The sequence below is a fragment of the Syngnathus floridae genome, chromosome 5 (genome assembly GCF_059516105.1).
Source record: "Syngnathus floridae isolate MCC-2025c chromosome 5, RoL_Sflo_1.0, whole genome shotgun sequence".
Classification (NCBI taxonomy): domain Eukaryota; kingdom Metazoa; phylum Chordata; class Actinopteri; order Syngnathiformes; family Syngnathidae; genus Syngnathus; species Syngnathus floridae.
Window position 1 is genome coordinate 18,499,025 of NC_142417.1, and position 19,781 is coordinate 18,518,805.

Sequence of the window (19,781 nt, forward strand, 5' to 3'; positions counted from 1 at the left end):
GATATAGTCATCACTTTTGACATGCCTCATGTGTTGTATTTGTACCTGTGTTACGGTAAAGGACACAGACCTTGATACTGCAGACTTTAAACATTGAATAACCTAAGGTGTAAATAAGCATAACAATACCAGAACAGCAAACACAGATTACAGATTTTAACATCCGCTGCCACCAGATAACCAGAGGTTAATTATGAGAAATCCCACTGTTGTGGGACTCTATCTTCTGAGAGGTTGCTGCCATGTCACTATGTGCAACTAACTGTTCTTTTTCTGTACTTGGCCAACGGTGTGTATGGTTTGGTCCTCTTGTACCAGTTGTCCTGCTGTTATCTCTCTTGTGCTCCTTCAGAATACAACAAAGGACAGCTTGGGTTGGTACAAATCGCGTGTCATTATCTCCTAGTATGTAGGTGCAATAGGAAGTCCTAATAATGTGGCATACGCCACCTAGTGCTGCAGTCACCAAGTTCAGGACCTTCCTGTTTTGTAATATCATTAGTCTAGTAGCCTGAATCTCTCTATTTTGTCCATCATTGACCTGCAGAGAGAGGTTCAGTAGTGAGGGGTCGTCAGCAAGACTTGGAATGGTTCCTCCCACCGTGGGCTGGCCCAGTTTTTCTTTTTGACGACTTCAATGTAGTAGACCCAGTCTACAGGCTTGATTGGATTGTCGACCTGTGAGGGAGAAAGATCAGAGGGCAGTAGACTTGCATTTGACACATCTTTCTGTTTTAGCATTCTGATCTTGTAATCTGCTAAGGTCTGTTCTTCATCTGCTTTTTGGATACCTGCAGTGAATACAGGTAGTCTAAATGGTATCCCATGGATGGTTCTAAAGGGTGTCAACCCTTCTGAAGTGGGGGTGATTCTCATTTAGAGTTTCACAAAGTCTATGTCAGTTTTAAGCTGAAGCGTATGTTGTCCTGAAAAATGTGACATAAAGCATTTCTTTCTATGCCCAAAGAGTAACAGCAGAAATAGAAACATTCTTACCGAGGTTGTCATAATTCATGCATGAAAGGGTTCATACATTATCTGTAACACTAATCTGACATGGATTGTATCCTTGAATTACATGACTTCCTATACATCTAAATAGAGTGCGCTAATGAATACAATCGTTTTCGTTCTTTTAGTCTGAGGATAATAGTTGAATACAGTATATGAAGTTTAAGCCTCCTTTCTGAATGCCAAATTGTTTTTAGGTTCCAAACCAAATATTTCCAAGGAAAGTATGGAAATCTGGACTCTTCTTTAATATCATTTGGACCCTGCCAGACTCCAACTCTTGGCTTCTGTGTAGAACGCCATGACAAAATCCAGTCTTTTAAACCAGAGAACTACTGGATTATACATGCGAAGGTACACCAAATGTGAACCTTTATTATCAGTAAATATGGTGGTAGTACAGTATATTGAGAAGCATTTTCTTTTGCCAGGTGTTCAAAGGGAAGGATAACCCATTGACTCTTGATTGGAACCGGGTTAAGGTCTTTGACAAGGAGGTGGGCCAAATGTTTGTAAACCTGGCCAAGATATCCAAAGAAGCCCAGGCAAGTACAAACACACATAATTCCTTTAAAATTGATGTTTTCTGGTGAATGTTTGCCACTTTTCTACCGTATGCTTAGAAAATATTCCAAGTAGGGCTGTCAATTTAACATGTTAGATTAATTACCGCAAATTAACACACTTAAAAAATTAATATAATTAATCTTGGGTGGCAAGTCAATGAGCATGCAATTTGAACGTGCGGGACCTGCATCTTGCAATGGTCCTGTGCCCACTAGCTGTACGATATCTGAGATTTTGGGATCATCAATCCAGAAGATCTTTAGAAAATATGTACCATATTTTTCGGACTATAAGTCGCGTTTTTTTTTCATAGCTTGGGTGGGGGCGACTTATACTGAGGAGCGACTTATATGTGAATTTTTTCACAAATTTTCAAAATAAAAAAAAAGTGAAACCGCGATAAACGAACCACGATGTAGCAAGGGATTACTATAATTTAAATTTCAAGTCACGTCAGCGGCGCGCTGCATTGCGGCAGTTGTTTACATAAAGGACAAAGATTCGATCACGGGATGACAAAGATGATGTAGCGCCCCACGTACGACCGGCAATATTAGTGGCTTTGTTTGTAAGTGACACGGAGGACGAAGAGTTTGAAGGATTTAATGATTTGGAGTGACACAGAAGGTTTGAAAAACTATTATGGCTTTTACGCATGCCCAGTCCTACTCTACGGAGCTCTCTTTCACCTCCGTGGATGGAAGTTGGTGGCCGGCGCTTGGCCGGGTGGCTGCCCGGGGACGGTAGATGGGGCTCGGACATGGCTTTTACGCACGCCCGGTCCTACTCTACGGAGCTCTCTTTCACCTCCGTGGATGGAAGTCGGGGGCCGGCGCTTGGCCGGGTGGCTGTCCGGGGACGATGGTTGGGGCTCGGAGATGGCTTTTACGCACGCTCGATCCTATTCTATGGAGCTCTCTTCCACCTCCGTGGCCGGAAGTGCCACCTCTGGGGATGGAAGTCCACGCCGCCACATGCCTGGAAGTCCACGCCGGTGCTTGGGGCTGTGTGGCGGTGAACAATTTATGTTATAGTTTTTTGGTATATTTTATTTCGTGTAGCAATTTATATATGTTATCATTGCAGTTCAGTAGTTGTTGGCTCGTTGAACTCTTGTTTAAATAAAGAGCCGTTTACCAAATCCACGTCTTTCCTTGTACTTTGTTAACGCTACAATATAGTTCTATACTAGTTCTGTGGAATAACGACGAGGCTGACGTCAGGGCGCAGTTGTTGACTTAAAGGATGAGGAATTTGATCGAGGGATTTAATGATTTGGAGTGACACAGATGGTTTGCTAATTTGTATATCGTTAAATGGGCCTGTGGAATATTTTGAAGTGCAACCGCCGTCAGCGGCGCGCACCCGGCCGGCATTGTTGACATAAAGAACGATCGATGGATTTAATGAATTGGAGTGACACAGATGGTTTTATAAACGTGTTATTTATGTAATAGTTATTTGAATAACTCTGAATGTTACGTCAGGCCCGTTATCAGCTCTTCGTTTGTGTTTGTCACGTTAGCATACCTATCGTTTAGCCTGTTGTTGCTCGTTCATGTCTGTTTTTGGTGTTGGATTTTGTCGAAATAATTTCCCCCAAAATGCGACTTATACTCCGGAGCGACTTATTTATGTTTTTTTTCCACGTTATTGTGCATTTTATGGCTAATGTGAACAATATTCCGGAGTGACTTTTAGTCCGAAAAATACGGTATTCTGATATTTCTTGGCCCAGTCTCGACGTTTCAACATGTATGTCTCTTTCAGTCGTGGTCGTTTGTACCACGTCTCTGAGCACCAAACACTGTGATATAGGGTGTTTATCTCCTTCGGCCCTACCATCCCTCATTATATAGATACACATCACTTCATATGCTTGTATCGAGTAAGCATTCAAGCTTATATTCAAGCTGCGTGCTCAGTCCATTGCTCTTCACCCTGCTTACGCATGACTGCACTGCGACCTACAGCGACAACCGCATAGTGAAGTTTGCTGACGACACGACTCTGGTGGGTCTCATCACGAAGGGCGACGAGACTCAGTTCAGGTCAGAAGTTGACCTTCTGACCACGTGGTGCAGGGACAACAACCTCCTGCTGAACGTCAACAAGACCAAGGAAATCGTTGTTGACTTCCGGAAGGGTCACACAAAACACCTGCCGCTGATCATCGACGGTGCTGTGGTGGAGAGGGTGAGCTGCACCAAGTTCCTGGGGGTGCACATCAGTGAGGACCTCTCCTGGTCCGCAAACACCGCGTCACTGGCAAAGAAAGCTCAGTGCCGCCTGTACTTCCTGCGGAAGCTCAGGTGTGCATGTGCTCCTCAAGCAGTCCTGTCTACATTCTACCGTGGCACCATTGAGAGCGTCCTCACCAGTTGCATCGCTGTCTGGGGTGGTAACTGCACTGAACAGAACTTGAAGGCTGTCAAACGCACCTCTTTCAATAAGGTGCCCTCGGCTTCCCGGTAACGGGTTTGTCTTAGCCGGGTTCGGAGATTCGTCCGTAATCTAACCACCCGAGTTAAATTAACTCCACCGAAATCAATCTAATTTCTGTACGACGCCAATCCCTCTCAAGTCACCCGAAGCTCGAGCCGAGTAACTCAATTCGAGGCAAGACTTCGAAGTGACCGCATCGTATTGATGGCTCCCCGCTACTGTTTGAAGTTCTTATTATGTTACGGATATTTTTAGATGTCTTTGTTAAGACCTCAGGGATTCGTTTGTATAGCGCACCCTAGCACTAGTTTTGCCGAAGTAAATGTTGATATGGGTCCGTTCCACTTGGTCGCTCAAGTAGCAAGCCGACCAACTTGTTTATTCGAAAGAGAATCGAATTAATAAAAGTGTGACAATAATAGCATTTGAGAAGAAAGTTAATGCACTTTATATTATTAATTCTCACTTCTTATACGTAGATCCAGCACTTACTTGTCGGAGTGCTTCAACCCACTCGATTGCTTTAAAAAGAATAATAACTCTCTTAAAACGAATCAAAATGTCCTACTCTAATTAGATTTGCCCAGTAATTAATTTGGAAGGCAAGTCTATTTTTCGATCGTGTCCTGTTTAACTTTTGACGCGGCCCGACAAAATTAGGAACTGGCCTGCGCCCGACGGACAATCGAAGTACTTTTATCCTTCACCAAATCAAACAATCGGATTTAACCACCGTCGTTATTTTATTTAGAGGGAGTAAATTTTCAAACGAATTAACATTTAACGAAATTCACTCTTCCCTTAAATAATTACGAAGGCTATTTAATTCTCTAACATGTTCGGAGTTACTTTTTACGCGGCCCGTCAAAAAGGGAAACGGGCCTGCGCCCTTTAAAGAATTAAATTACTTTAAATTCTATACCAAAACAATAATCCGATTTAAACACTTCCGTTAATTTATTCAGACGAAGCAAACTGTCAAACGGATTGAAATTCACTCGTGTCTCAAATAACTACGAAGGTTATTTAATTCTCTGAAATTGTCTGATGTTGCTTTTATTTATTATGGTCCTATGTTATACCATAATAACCACCCGCACATTAATCAAATTGTCAAATCAACCCCAAACAATCGATTGCACATTCCGTACAGATTAGCGCACAACGAAGTAGATGAATATACAAAACATATTTATTGAAGAAACATGAAATAGAATTACAAATCTCAATTACTCCAGAAACCGAACAATTTCACTCACTGATACCCGTGTTAATAAAATCATTCAATCCCAGAACAATTCGATTGCAAAACACAGTTCATGAAAGAGGGAAAAAGTAGATACCAGTTGGGTGCTATTTTTGGTGGAAGCAAAGTCGAGTGATCAGTTCGATCTTACTTATAAAATCCAAATTAGAGAAACAGGTTGGCCTCGAGGGGACCGACGACCCGATGGCTATTCCCCCCCTCGCGTAAATACAGAAAAGTCGTTCCCCTCACCTAGTTCCTCATGCAAAGTTGTCCAGTCCAATTCTTTTGAGTAAATCCAAGTTAATCCAAGCAAACGATCCTGCGTCTCACACAAAGATTCCGGGACTTTGGAAAAAATCTTGAAACTCCTTCGGGCTTCTTCACGTATGAGCGCTCTTTGGGGGAAAAAGCCCCGTAGCTGCCCCTGCAGGTCTTTTTATAGACTTCTCTGTTCCCCCCCCCCCCCCTTTCTTTCTTCTGGTACCTAAACCACCCTATAGGGTAAGATTGCCCAGTTTCCCACGCTCCCATAGGGTAAGATTGGTCAGTTTCCCACGCCCGTACACCTGTTGCCTTTCAGCAGCTGTTTCCGCCCTGACCACGCATTACTTTCCACCAAATATACAGCTAGCCCCTGGTAAAACCTTTCACTTCCTCTTTTCTTCACTTCCTGTTTCATGAGGATAACTCTTTAAAGTTACACTTCAATTAACTCTGAAATAAAAATTCAAACCTTTGATCTATTTCTTTAAACAATTTATGTCACGCCACTATTCTCACAGTGGCGGGCCCCTTGATCGAATTGACTAACAATATTGCTTTAAGCTGTTACAGAATACATTTTTAGCCAAGCAAAGAAATCAAAAAGTAAAAATCACATTTGTGCTTCTCCAAACAATTTATGTCACGCCACTATTCTCACAGTGGCGGGCCCCTTGATCGAATTGACTAACAATATTGCTTTAGGCTGTTACAGAATACATTTTTAGCCAAGCAAAGAAATCAAAAAGTAAAAATCACATTTGTGTGGTTCTCCAAACAATTTGTGTCACGCCACTATTCTCACAGTGGCGGGCCCCTTGATCGAATTGACTAACAATATTGCTTTAAGCTGTTACAGAATACATTTTTAGCCAAGCAAAGAAATCAAAAAGTAAAAGTAGCTGGTAAGATTATTGGTGCTTCGCTCCCCGCCCTGAAGGACATTTACACCTCCCATCTCGCCCGCAAGGCAACCTCGATTGCGAGTGATGTGAGTCACCCGGCTCACTCTTTGTTTGACCTTCTGCCCTCTGGGAAGAGGTACAGGAGCCTGCGCTCCCGCACCACCAGACTCGCCAACAGCTTCTTTCTCCAGGCTGTTAGGACCCTGAACTCGCTACCCCCTTCTGCGTCGCGTGCGGCACTGATGCGCTATTTTCTGGAATGTCTGCTGTACGCTCACTTGCTCCTTTTTGCTCCTCTTATTTATTTTTTTGTTCTGTTATTTATTCATTATTTATTCAGCACGCTGTTGTTTACTTGTTTACTTGATTGTCTATTGTGGGCCATATCTTGTCACCGTGGGATAGGGGGGAACGAAATTTCGGTTTCTTTGTGTGTCTTTGGCATGTGGAGAAATTGGCAATAAAGCTGACTTTGACTTTTGACTTTGACTTTGACTTATACAGAAGGGAGTTGGAAAATATGCATAAAAATGATCAAATGGTCAAAATACACACTTTCCTAATAATTGTGCACACAGTGTAGTCCAGACACCTTCGCCTAGCTTGTTTTGATTTTATTTGTTATATACCGTAATTGCCGGACTATAAACCGCACCGGATTATAAACCGCACCAGCTAAAATTCAGGGATATTTGAGTTTTTTTCTTACATAAGCCGCACCGGACTATAAGCCGCACGTGCACACGAGTTTTTTACAAAGAAAGACAGTACATAGAAAGCCTTTTTAACGTTTTAATAACATACTTGAACATGTCTTTCTAAACATTGCCTGTGACGCAGCAGTAGTACCGCAGCAACGCGGAAGTGTGCACACGAGTTATTAGCAAAGAAAGACTGGACACAGAAAGTTTTTTTTAGAGCTTTAATAACATACCTTAACATTTCTTTCCAAACACTGCCTGTGACGCGGCAGTAATACCGCAGCAACACGGAAGTAACACAGCAAAGTCACTGAGACGCGGCGGTAACACAGCAGCAACACGGTAGCACAGCACTAACAGGGCTGGTTAAAAAAACATACCAGTAAAAGTAAAAAAATCATCTTCCTCCTGTGCACTGAAACCATCGAAGTCTTCCTTCTTAGTGTCCGATTGGAATGGCGTTAGATATCCTTCGCCTCACACTTTCTCAGTCTCTCTTTCGTCGTCGCTTTTATGCATTTCTTCGAGTGTGAAGAGGGTCTGTTCATGCTAATTTTATTCATGCACGAAGCGCTAAATTACATTAAACTAGTGAGCGACACGTATAGCTTAAAAGCGGCATCATATGCATTTATTTTGTCCCCCATAATGACGGTTTGTATAAAAGCTGCCTGTCTTTGTGTGAGCGCGGGTGTGTGCGTGATGCGCGAGACAATCAAATAACAACCTAGGACGTCTTCTTCGGCGCATTATCTCTTCTTCGTCTGTCTCGCTCTTGCTTCCTGCTAGAGCGCCCCCTGGAGACCGGAGGCCGTAAATATCCATAAGTACGCTCCAGAGTAGACACAAGATAATGTCATCAACATCGACTGCCTTTGGCTTTAAAGCGGCATCATATGCATTTCTTTTGTCCCCCATGATGACGGTTTGTGTATAAAGGCTTCCTTTCAGTAATGTCCATCTTGATCGCGTTCTGCGTGATGCGCGAAATGTAAACACAAAATAGCGCGTCTTCTTCGGCGCATTATCTCTTCTTCGCCTGTCTCGCTCTTGCTTCCTGCTAGAGCGCCCCCTGGAGGCCGGAGGCCGTAAAAATCCATAAGTACGCCACGCCGCCGTTTAACGTTCAAAGTAACCTTCTGAATAAAATGCATTAAAAGTTCACATTCATTACAACTTGTTTTTGGTGAGCAAAATGTCAGAAGAATTGAATTTAAATGCTGATTGATTGGGTTTTATTTTACTTGATTGTCTATTGTGTGCCATGTCCTGTCACCGTGGAATAGCGGGGAACGAAATTTCGGTTTCTTTGTGTGTCTTTGGCATGTGAAGAAATTGACAATAAAGCTGACTTTGACTTTTGACTTTGACTTTTAATACAATGCAGATTGTCCAAACAGCGCCACTGCTTTGTGTAATCTCTGAGTGACATGGCAGAGTAAGAGAAAGGGTTTAGAGCACAGGTGTCAAACTCAAGGCCCGGGGGCCCAGATACGGCCCGCCACATCATTCCATGTGGCCCGCGAAGACAAATTGTGCATCAAATTCGTGTGTCATTACTAGAATTGCAAATTGTCTTCACTTTTTATAATATCTGTTTTTTTAAATATTTGACCAGTTTTTACTCGTCTGATTTGAAAACGAGTTATTTGTCAGTTTGTTTTGTAGCTTTTACTGTATATAATAGTGTTAAGAGTAAAAGTGATCGTCATCACAAAAATCACGAAAAAAATCTTATATAAGCCGCACCTGACTATAAGACGCAGGGTCCAAAATTTTGGAAAAAAGTCGTGGCTTATAGTCCGGAAATTACGGTAAGCTAATCAGTGCACTTTATTTACCATTGTTTTGGTTTCTTTACCACTGATAATCAGAACACAAAATTTGCACACTCGCCTTGCAGGTAATTTACTTGCAGTTAACTTCAAGCTATTCTCACTCAAACAGTATATTTTATGTTTTGCTACAATAATGAATAGCTAGTTGGTAGGTAGAAAAGCTCATACAAAACATAATATTACTCTTAGTGTAAAATTTCTATTACGGTCCACAATAATTATTTGAAAATAACTGAAATCATAGAAATAATTGTAAAGAATCGATCCTACCCGTTTGATACTCACAGTAGCATTGATTCTATTGATACAAGGATTGATCTGCACCCACCTCCCCACTAGTCAATTGCAAACATTACTCAGCATTTCCCCAAATGTCGCACTTTCATTCTAAATGACTTACCATGAAAGAATATTCTGTTCATGAATATTCTTTTTTCTTCTGCAGTACCTTAGTCTCAGATACACGGATTATATGAACAATCACAAAATAGTTCACAACATGGTTGGCAGTCATGCATTGTCCACCAGAATGTAGCAGTGAGTAAACATGAGCCGAAGTGATTAATCAACATGCCTATTTTAGCTGTGGTGCAAGTCTAACCAAATTATTTGATTTTAACAAACACAAAATTTCAAGTGGTAAAACACACGTTTTACTAACATGCACACACACAACTAACACCTCTATTTTGGAACATGAAATAAAGGGAAAAGATTTAATCTTAAACAGTGGTATCCATGTTTCCTCCAATATTTATTTGGACTTTGATTTGACATTGCTTCATTAGTCCCACACAGGGAAATTCCAGTATAGACCAGCCAACAGCAGTTAGAAAACAGTGGAGCTGCTGTGAGAGGCTGCTGCTCATCCAGGACTGGAAGTTGTGGTATAACTTTGTATATGTCAGGGTACTTCTTTGATACTCTCTAATCTGCACCCCCAATATAGGTGGAGTCGGTGACTAAGAAGGAGAAGACGAAGCAGAGACCCCTGGCTTTAAATACCGTTGAGATGTTGAGAGTGGCAAGCTCTTCCCTAGGTATGCTGCACCAATTTAGCCTACGAATAAAGTAGCCCAGTTTAAACAAAATTGTAACATATGTAAAACAATGTATAATGTTTTATTCTTGTCTTTACTGTTACATGTGTGGTCTTAGATATCTATATATATTTTTTATGTCTCAGGTATGGGTCCTCAGCACACTATGCAGATTGCTGAACGTTTGTACACACAGGGTTACATCAGCTATCCTCGGACAGAAACGACCCACTATCCAGAAAACTTTGACTTGAAAGGAACGCTTAAGCAGCACACCAACTCTCGTTTGTGGGGAGAGGAGGTGAGAGATTTTGGCCTTATGACGGCGGTCGATAAGGCCGGGGGTCGCGGTGTTACCATGAACCCTTTTCATTATGAAGTTATACAGACAGAAAAAAGCGTATCTAATAAATCAAGCAATGCACTTTTTGCATGCACCTCTGTTGCAGACATTGGTGGTGGGGCCCCAATGTGTGGTCTCTGTGGCATCGTAGCGTGTATGCTTCAAAATGCAACAGTGTTAGGGAGAAGAGCCAGGGGCTCTGAACAGAAATTTTGTATGACTATTAATGTATTATTTTATTCTAGACATAAAATAAGACGACGACTACATTAAAAAAACACCGGGATATGCTAACGTCTGATGTCAGCCATGACAAAGAAATTGATGTTAAAAAACAAAATTAATAGCAGAAATGTTATTTGCTTATTTTTGCACTATTTCGCACCACAGCGTACAGAATACAGAGTTCTACACAATAATAGGACTCAAAATGATTTACATTTAATTTAACTTTGCTGAGGAACTGATTTTTTTCTTCCAAAACGCTTATCCTCATGAAGATCACGGGCGTGGTGGAGCCTATCCCAGCAGTCTTAGTACTAGGCGAGGTACAACCTGAAATGACAGCCAACTGCAGGGCACACAGACAAACAACCATTCACACACACAGCCACATCTACGGATAATTTAGAGTGGACAACTGGCCTACTATGCAGGTTCTTGTAATGTGGGAGGAAGCCGAAGTCCCCAGAGAAAATCCATGCAGCCACGGGGAGAATGTGCAAACTCTACCGGAAGGCTGAAGCCAGAATCGAACCCTGCATCTCTGAACAGTGAGGTGGACGTGCGAATTAGCGTGGCACCGTGGTGCTGACTCTTTGTGTTGTTAAACATATTTCATTACATAAAAGAAAAAAACTGCTGCTTACAATGTTTATATGTAACTGCAAAATTGAAATGAAAAGAAACAGAGTGAAAAATGAATACTGTAATTTCTGATCACTTTAAATTTACCTTCCACATTTACATATCCCAATTAGCAATATTCCCATTTTGATTTTACACTTTCACACTGATAATTTTCTGTCAGTACCAAAATAATCTATTAATACCGCAAAAGACCTCAGTTTATGTTTGAAGCAGTTCATTTGGGTCATTGATTTTAATGTAAATTGTGAATAGTGCACTGAAATGCGAACAGTTTTTGACACAGAAATATTGAGGTATGGTACTTGTCGGATCTAAGTACCATCAGACATGAATCCACACGCTGAAACAAAGAGGAGAAGACAACCAGGATTGGTTTTACTCACGAGGAGAATGACGGAGAAAGCTCAGTTACAGTCTCCATCAATTCTGAGGTCTTACTCTGCGTACTCCTCTTTTTAATGCTTTGGTTTCCCTGGTTACAAAGGCGTTGCTACACTAAAAGGAGGGGGGTTTGGAGCTGTAGCAACGCTGCCTATCTAAAGAATGTAGTGTGGTGTGATCCGGCATTAAATTGTTGACCCGTGACCCCAGCACTGGAATTGCAGTCTCTCTCCTGTTTCCTCAACCGGTTGGCTACTCCATGGTTGGCTGACTCGTCCTTGACAAGATAACTTGAAGCACGTTGAATGCCGCTTTCCTGTGGAACAATGCAACTAAAACTTTGCTAAGTTTATCCTCTTGGTAAACTAAGACAACACACAATAATAATGAGTAAATAACCCTAAACACTTCAACGCACATTAAGTACCGTATTTTTCGGACTATACGTAAGTCACGTTTTTCTTCATAATTTGGGTGGGGGGGCGACTTATACTCAGGAGCGACTTATATGTGAATTTTTTCACAAATTTTTACTTGATCATTAACACTTGACTTACTAGTATAGTTGATCACTTCACATGTTATTTTCACTTTAAACCGCATGAGGGCGCACTTTGGCTGTGGAATAATTGGAGCCTCACTGACAATGAGTTCCATTCACTGACTTCCGAAGTCGGGAGATTTAATGATTTGGAGTGACACAGATTATGCAATAAACCTGTTATTTATGTTATAGTCATTTGATATATGGGGGGGGGGGGGGGGGGGGGGGGGGGCGATCCAGGGCGCTTGCGTGTGTTGGCTCACATGTTGAGCTCTTGATTTCTGAAATAAAGAGCCGGTTACCAAACCCACGTCTTGCCTGGTACTTTGGTAACGGTACAATATAGTTATATACGTAGATCTGTGGAATAATTGGAGCCGCCAACTGCCAACGAGGCTGACGTCAGCGGTGCATGTAGGTCCGGAATCTTTGACACAGAGGATGAATATTTCGGTGGATTTAATGATTTGGAGTGACACGGATGATTCGTTAAAATTGTTGTTTATATTACATTTATTTGATATATCCAGTCTGACGTTAGCGGTGCATGTAGTTCCGGTGTCAACAGCTGTTTTTTTTTTTTTTTTTTTTTTAAGTGACACAGAAGACGAAGATTCTGATGAATTTATTGATTTGGAATGACACGGATGGTTTGATAAAATTGTTGTTTATATTACATTTATTTGATATATCTAGTCTGACGTCCGCGGCGCACGTATGGATGGTTCTATAAAATTGTTGTTTATATTATAGTTATTTCATATATAGTTTATATATTGCTATATGGGCCTGTAGAAAAATTTGAACTGCAACGCACCACTGACGTCGGACTTGTTTACATAAAGGAGGACCAACTCGATCGATGGCTTTAATGATTTGGAGTGACACAGATGGTTTGATAAAAGTGTTATTTATGTTATAGTTATTTGAATAACTGTTATTGTTACATCAGGCACGTTCTCAGCTTCTCGTTTGTGTTTATGTCACGTTAGCATACCGTATCGTTTAGCCTGTTGTTGCTCGTTCATGTCTGTTCTTGGTGTTGGATTTCGTCTAATAAATTTCCCCCAAAATGCGACTAATACTCCGGAGCGACATATATATGTTTTTTTTCACTTTAATCTGCATTTTATGGCTGATGCAACGTATATTCTCGAGCGACTTTTAGTCCGAAAAATACGGTAAATGTGAGGCAATTTATATTCAGTTCCTTAAACAAACATTGAGTAAATATGGGATAACTTATATGCAACTACTTTAAACTGTATGTCTTATCCATAACACTTACCAAAGAAAAACAGTTCTGATCAACAACAATCTATGAATCAAAACTACAGAGTTAACAAAAAGGAAAGAAGTTCCTTTGAACTCAACAAAGAACATTTTGCCTGTGTGAAGGAGCTCTGCTCATAGCTAGTGAAGGCCTCTTACAGGAACAAACAGAAAGATAAGAAAAGGACAGGAAGGATACATAAAACTGATTGGGGGGTTTAAAGACATCCCTGGAACTAGATAAGAAGAACTTTGTTGAACGAAAGGAGTTCAACTCGTAAAATATAAGGCCCCAGGTCAGGCAGGCCAAAGCTTCACCGCTAAATTATTCCAACAGTACTGGTATGCCATGCAACACTCGTGGCAAACCCCCGGAGGTGGATGAGATCTGCCCAGAGTCCCTCAAGGTTCTGGATGTTGTGGCACCGTCATGGTTGACATGCCTCGACAAAATCACATGGACATCGAATCACATGGATTGGTACACCGAGGTAGTTGAGGGGCACCGGAGTATTTGTTCCAACTACTCTGGATCCGTTTAGTCCCGGAATGTTTGATTTGATCCACATTGTAAGGCAGTAAGTTGAATTAGTTTCAAGTGAGGATTGGACTCTGCAAAGACTGCCCTTTCCCACAGATTCTTTTCATAAGCTTTGTAGACAGAATTTGTAGGCACACCCAAGGCGTTGAGCGGGTCCGGTTTGGTGGAGTCAGTATTGCGTCTTTGCTGTTTGCGTCAACCGAAATCTTCAACTTTCACTGGAGCGGTTCGTAGCTGAGTAGTCGGAATGAAGATCATTACCTTCAAATCTGAGACCATGCTCCTCAGTCGGAAAAGGGTGGAGTGCCCTAGAGATGTGATCCTGCCCAGAGTGGAAGTTAAAATACACTAGTCTTGTTCATGAGTGAGTGAAGGATGAAAGGGAATATGGACAGGCTGATCGTTGCAGCATCGGCATCGGCTCTGTCTTAGTTTGTTGTTTTAAAGAAGGAGCTGAGCCAAAAAGGCTACGCTCTTGATTTACCGGTCAATCTAAAAGTTAAAGTTAAAGTCCCAATGATTGTCACACACACAACTGGGTGCGGTGAAATTTGTCTCTGCATTTAACCCATCCCCGAAGGGAGTAGTGAGCAGCAGCGGTGCCGCGCCCGGAAATTATTTGGTGATCTAACCCCCCAATTCCAACCCTTAATGCTGAGTGCCAAGCAGGGAGGCAATGGGTCCCATTTTTATAGTCTTTGGTATGACCCGGACAGGGTTTGAACCCACAACCTTCCAGTCTCAGGCCGGACACTCTACCACTAGGCCACTGAGCCTAATCTACGTTACGAAAGGTTAAAATCCTGCCAACACGTAGCTGAACACAGTTTTCTCCCCAGTCCGGGGGCTCTCTCTTAAAGATAGGGTGAGAAGATTGTTCATCTGGGAGGAGATCCTTGAAGAGCTACTGATCTGCTATGTCTCCCTGTTGACTTGGGAGAGCCTTGAGATTCTCCCAGCAGAACTGGGGACGTTTGGGCATCCCTGTTAAAGCTGCTGCCCCGCAACTCAACCCTGGATAAGATGAAAGAAATGAATGAATGTATACTGGCAACCTGTTTTAAGATTTTTATATTACAAATACCTTTTCTCACCTAAAAATTGCATCTTTTCTGTAAGATGTAGACATACAGTGTAGCTCTGGTATCAAATCTACAGCAGTCCGTCTTCAATCCTGTTCTACGAGGGCCATTGTCTTGGATGTTTTATATTACATTTCTTTGTGTTTGCAACACTTCTAATTCAAATGATCATATAATCAGGAAAGTCTGCAAAAGCTGGAAAACAACCATGGTCATTTGAATCGGGTCTGTTGCAGCAGGGAGACATAAAATATCCAGCACTCTACAGCAAATAAAAAGGGATTGGTGTCATTGGCCCTCACCAATGATTTTGGAGGGGGATGTTAAATTGTAATGTGTACATTATTTATCATGACTACATGACAACTGTATAATCAAAATTATATGAGGCTGTTTTTTAATTACTAGGTGAAAAATCTTCTATCAAATGGTATAATCCATCCCAAGAAAGGAGTTGATGTTGGCGACCATCCGCCTATAACTCCCATGCGTGCTGCCTCAGAAGAAGAATTGGGTGAGTCTGAGCTAATAAACATCAGATGAAAATATCTGGGACACCTACACTGAGACAAGGACACCCGGACAAATGTGTTAATGCACTTGTGAGCTTAATTGATGTGTTCTGTTGATGTTTGTGCTCTTTTAAAGTCATACTAAGTAAGATTCAAGAAGTTTATTGGCCATGTTTGGGCATGCCAAACAAGGAATTTGACTCCGGTAGATCTAAGCCTCTGTTCAACATTTAGGTGACTAACAACATTCAGGACATGTCCGAAAATTGACAATTATTCTCAAACATCCCCTGATCTTAAACTCCCAGGAGGGCAAGGAAAAACTCAAAACTCCTCCTCGGGGAAATGAGAAACCTTGAGAGGACACATTGTACACGTAATATAGACAATTCAAAGATAAAGCGTCGAGAGCAGGAAGTTATTGCACAGCAATGACTCTGAGACTTTATGAGTGGTGTGAGTTCATCGGAGCGACAGCCTGGGGAAGGAAGCTGTGTCTGCTGGATTTGGCGTACAGCGCTCTGTAACCCTGTCCGGAGGGGAGCAGTTCGAACAGACTGTGACCTGGGTGAGAAGGGTCTGTAGAGATGTTTCTTGCATGTTTCCTGGTCCTGGACAGGTACAAGTCCTGGATAGATGGGAGGTTGGTCCCAATTATCTTTTCTGCAGTCCTGATTGTCCGTTGCAGTCTATGCTTGTCTTGTTTGGTGGCCAATCCAAACCAGACAGTGATGGACATGCAGAGGATAGACTGGATGATGGCAGTATAGAAGGTCTTCAGCAGCTCCTTTGGAAGGTTGAACTTCCTGAGCTGTCTCAGAAAGAACCGCCTCTGCTGGGCCTTTTTCCGGGCAAAGTCTATGTGGCTGGTCCATTTCAGGTCCCGAGAGATTGCGGATCCCAGGAACTTGAAGGTGTCTGTGGAGGGAATAGCATTAGTGAGGATAGTGAGAGGTGGAAGTGGTGAAGGGTCTATCCTGAAGTCCACTGTCATCTCCACGGTCTTGAGCGGGTTCAGCTCCAGGTGGTTTTGGCTGCACCAGTGGACCAGCCGCTCCACCTCCTGTCTGTACGCAGTCTCGTCACCGTCCCGGATCAGTCCGATAAGAGTGGTGTCATCTGCATACTTCAAGAGCTTCACAGAAGAGTCGCTCGAGGAGCAGTCATTGGTATAGAGCAGTGCTTCTCAATCATTTTCTGTGATTGGGAGAAGAAAACATTTTGCGCCCCCTCATGTTATTAACATTAAAGAAAACAAAAAATAAATAAAAAAGAAAGACTAACTTACAATAAAGAAGAACTTTAATAACATTGTTTTTTAGTCTGTAACAGATCAGATTCAAAGTGCATCACTTTGCCTGAAATTAAAAAATAAATTATAACAACATTAACTCAGGAGCACAATATATAAAACATTTTAACCTTCAAAACAAAAATGAATAAAACAATTTCTGCAGTTTTTTTAATCAAAATGAGGCAACATGATGGAGACCATATCCATGGCTGCAGGTAGTATCAGCTCTTCTGCAATGGTGTGTGTTTTTTTTTTTTTTTTTTTTTGCACTGAGCAATTTGGCCTGACCGTTTGTCTCCATAACATCTGACACACCTCCTCCTCGCGGATCTGGAGTGCAGGCGCGGCTTCTGAAAGAGAGAGAGTAGATGATAACGATGATGGAGGTGTGGACAGAGGGGTTGTGGGTGGAGGTGTGTATGTTGATTGTACTGCAGGAGGTCCTGTTGTGTGGGTGGACCATTCAAACCTGCAGTAAAACCTGTTTAGCTGGTTTGCAAGCCTTGGGTTCTCTACAGGACGGGGGTTGGTTTCTTGAAGCCCGTAATGCTCTGCAGGCCTTTCCACACTGTTGAGGGATCAGGATTGGCAGCGAGGTGTCTCCCCAGGCTCTCCCCATAAAACCTCTTGGCTTTCCTGATCTCTCGGTTCAGTGTGTTCCTGGTCTGCCTTAACAGGTCCTGGTCCCCACTCCTGTAGGCCTCCTCCTTGGCTTTGCGCAGCATCCTGAGGTTTGGTGTAAACAAAGGTTTGTTGTTGTACGTGCAGAAGGTCTTAGTCTGCACACACAAGTCCTCACAAAACAGAATATTATCGTTTTTTAGGACAAATACGTATGTGTTTTTAATAACTGTTATTTATAGGAGCATTTCTAGGTAACTCAATGACACTGTACAAAGTATAAAACTGTCATGCACCGGTGTCGTCCAGCCACGCCCTCTTGTCACCGCGATCGCTGTCACCTGTCGCGGGCTGATTGGGAGCGCCATATTAGCGCGGCCAGCGCAACAATTCATGTCAGCTTGTCTCGTGATGTCTGCGTGCACACCGGTCCCTTCCACAGCTGCTCGACTTCGAGATCACCCGTCTGCCACGTCCAGTCCTCGCCAGTGCGAAGCCCAGGCAACAGCTCCTTCACCTGGCTTGCCATCCGGCTAACCACCCCCCGACGACCGCAGCCTCGCCCGATTGTCGCTTCAGCTCCCCAGCGTTCCCCTCTCCCTCCACAATAAAGACTGCTTCACTTGCATTTGGCTGTACTGTCCGATCTCTCACAAAAACAGTAATGCAGTACAATAACTGCCTGGGATTAATGTCAATTAAAATCAGCAAGAAGATAAAGTGAGCAAAAATAAGATACAATAAATACACAAGGTTAAACAGAGTAAGCTTTTATCAGTAAGTAGCGTTTGAGTCTGGATTTGTAAAAAGTAGATTGTACAGCGCAGATTAGGTGTTAAGGGTTTCATATGCGCAGGCCGAAGCAACTAAGGGCTCTGGCCCCCAAGTTCAGCTTTCAACTGTTTCACACTAATAAACAGCTCTGCTATTTTTTCTTTCCAAAGGAAGTGACGGCTGGCGCCTTTATGAATATATCACAAGACATTTCATTGCCACAGTCAGTCAAGACTGCAAGTATCTACAGACAACCATTGTTTTCACCATTGGAACAGAAGCTTTCACATGTAGCGGAAAAACCCTGATCTCATCAGGTAAATGATTTAATACAGACAATTGTTTTCACCAATGACAGCTTTACCATTGCCTGAAACACTTGATATTTGGGATTATTTTGTTGAAGAATTTAACACAAAAAGTTGTTTTATTTACAGGTTTTACTGCTTTGATGCCATGGCAGGGTATTCCTCTTGAAGAAGCCCTGCCTATCTGTGAAAGTGGAGACATTTTCACAGTAGATGAGATCAAGTTGATGGAAAAACAGACTAGTCCACCAGACTACTTGACTGAGGCCGAACTCATCACTCTTATGGAGAAACACGGCATTGGTAATTCTCAGCACTGCCTGCGTGCTCCAAATGTTTTCATTCATTTGTGTGATGTGGCTCTGAAAAAAAGTAACAACAGCTTTGTTGACTTTTGTTCATGTAGCTAATGACAGAATGTGGTGGCAATAAACCGCATAATATCAACCCTGGAATAGAATTATGGTACTCCTTGATAGACTATATTTTATCCTTTTAATATTTACACCGGTTGACAATGACCCATAACTTGAAGCTTTATCACAATGTCCATCCATCCATCCATCCATCCATCCATCCATCCATCCATCCATCCATCCATCCATCCATCCATCCATCCATCCATCCATCCATCCATCCATCCATCCATCCATCCATCCATCCATCCATCCATCCATCCATCCATCCATCCATCCATCCATCCATCCATCCATCCATCCATCCATCCATCCATCCATCCATCCATCCATCCATCCATCCATCCATCCATCCATCCATCCATCCATCCATCCATCCATCCATCCATCCATGCATCTCTCCCTCCCTCCATGCATCCCTCCCTCCCTCCATGCATCCCTCCCTCCCTGTACCGCTTTGTCCCCACGCTTCGTCCCTTCCGTACTGCTTATCATGAAGGTCACGGGCGTGCTGGAGCCTATCCCAGCAGTCTTTGGGCAGTAGGGGGGTACGCTCTGAACTAGTTGCCAGCCAATGGTAGGGCACACACAGACGAACAACCATCGCACTCGCACTCACACCTACAAGCAATTTGGAGTGCTCATTCAGCCTACCATGCATGTTTTTGGGAAGTGGGAGGAAACCAGAGTGCCCGGGAGAACATGCAAACTCCACACAGGGAGGGCCGGAGGAGGAATCAAAACCGCACCCTCTGAACTGTGAGGCGGACGAGTTAACCAGAGTGCCGCTGTGCCGCCATTATAAC

At 42.6% G+C, this 19,781-nt stretch overlaps 1 protein-coding gene across 5 annotated transcripts in view; it reads left to right on the forward strand.

Annotated features, from left to right (window-relative positions):
• The window catches only part of top3b (DNA topoisomerase III beta), a 112,910-nt gene that overhangs the window by 27,180 nt on the left and 65,949 nt on the right, over positions 1 to 19,781 (forward strand). For all 5 annotated transcript variants that reach the window (XM_088377360.1, XM_088377362.1, XM_088377363.1 and 2 more), the window contains 7 exons: positions 1,209 to 1,365; positions 1,443 to 1,556; positions 9,927 to 10,017; positions 10,164 to 10,318; positions 15,459 to 15,564; positions 18,422 to 18,568; positions 18,689 to 18,862. In XM_088377360.1, the coding sequence (XP_088233486.1) occupies positions 1,209 to 1,365; positions 1,443 to 1,556; positions 9,927 to 10,017; positions 10,164 to 10,318; positions 15,459 to 15,564; positions 18,422 to 18,568; positions 18,689 to 18,862 (944 nt within the window). The remainder of the gene's footprint in view (positions 1 to 1,208; positions 1,366 to 1,442; positions 1,557 to 9,926; positions 10,018 to 10,163; positions 10,319 to 15,458; positions 15,565 to 18,421; positions 18,569 to 18,688; positions 18,863 to 19,781) is intronic.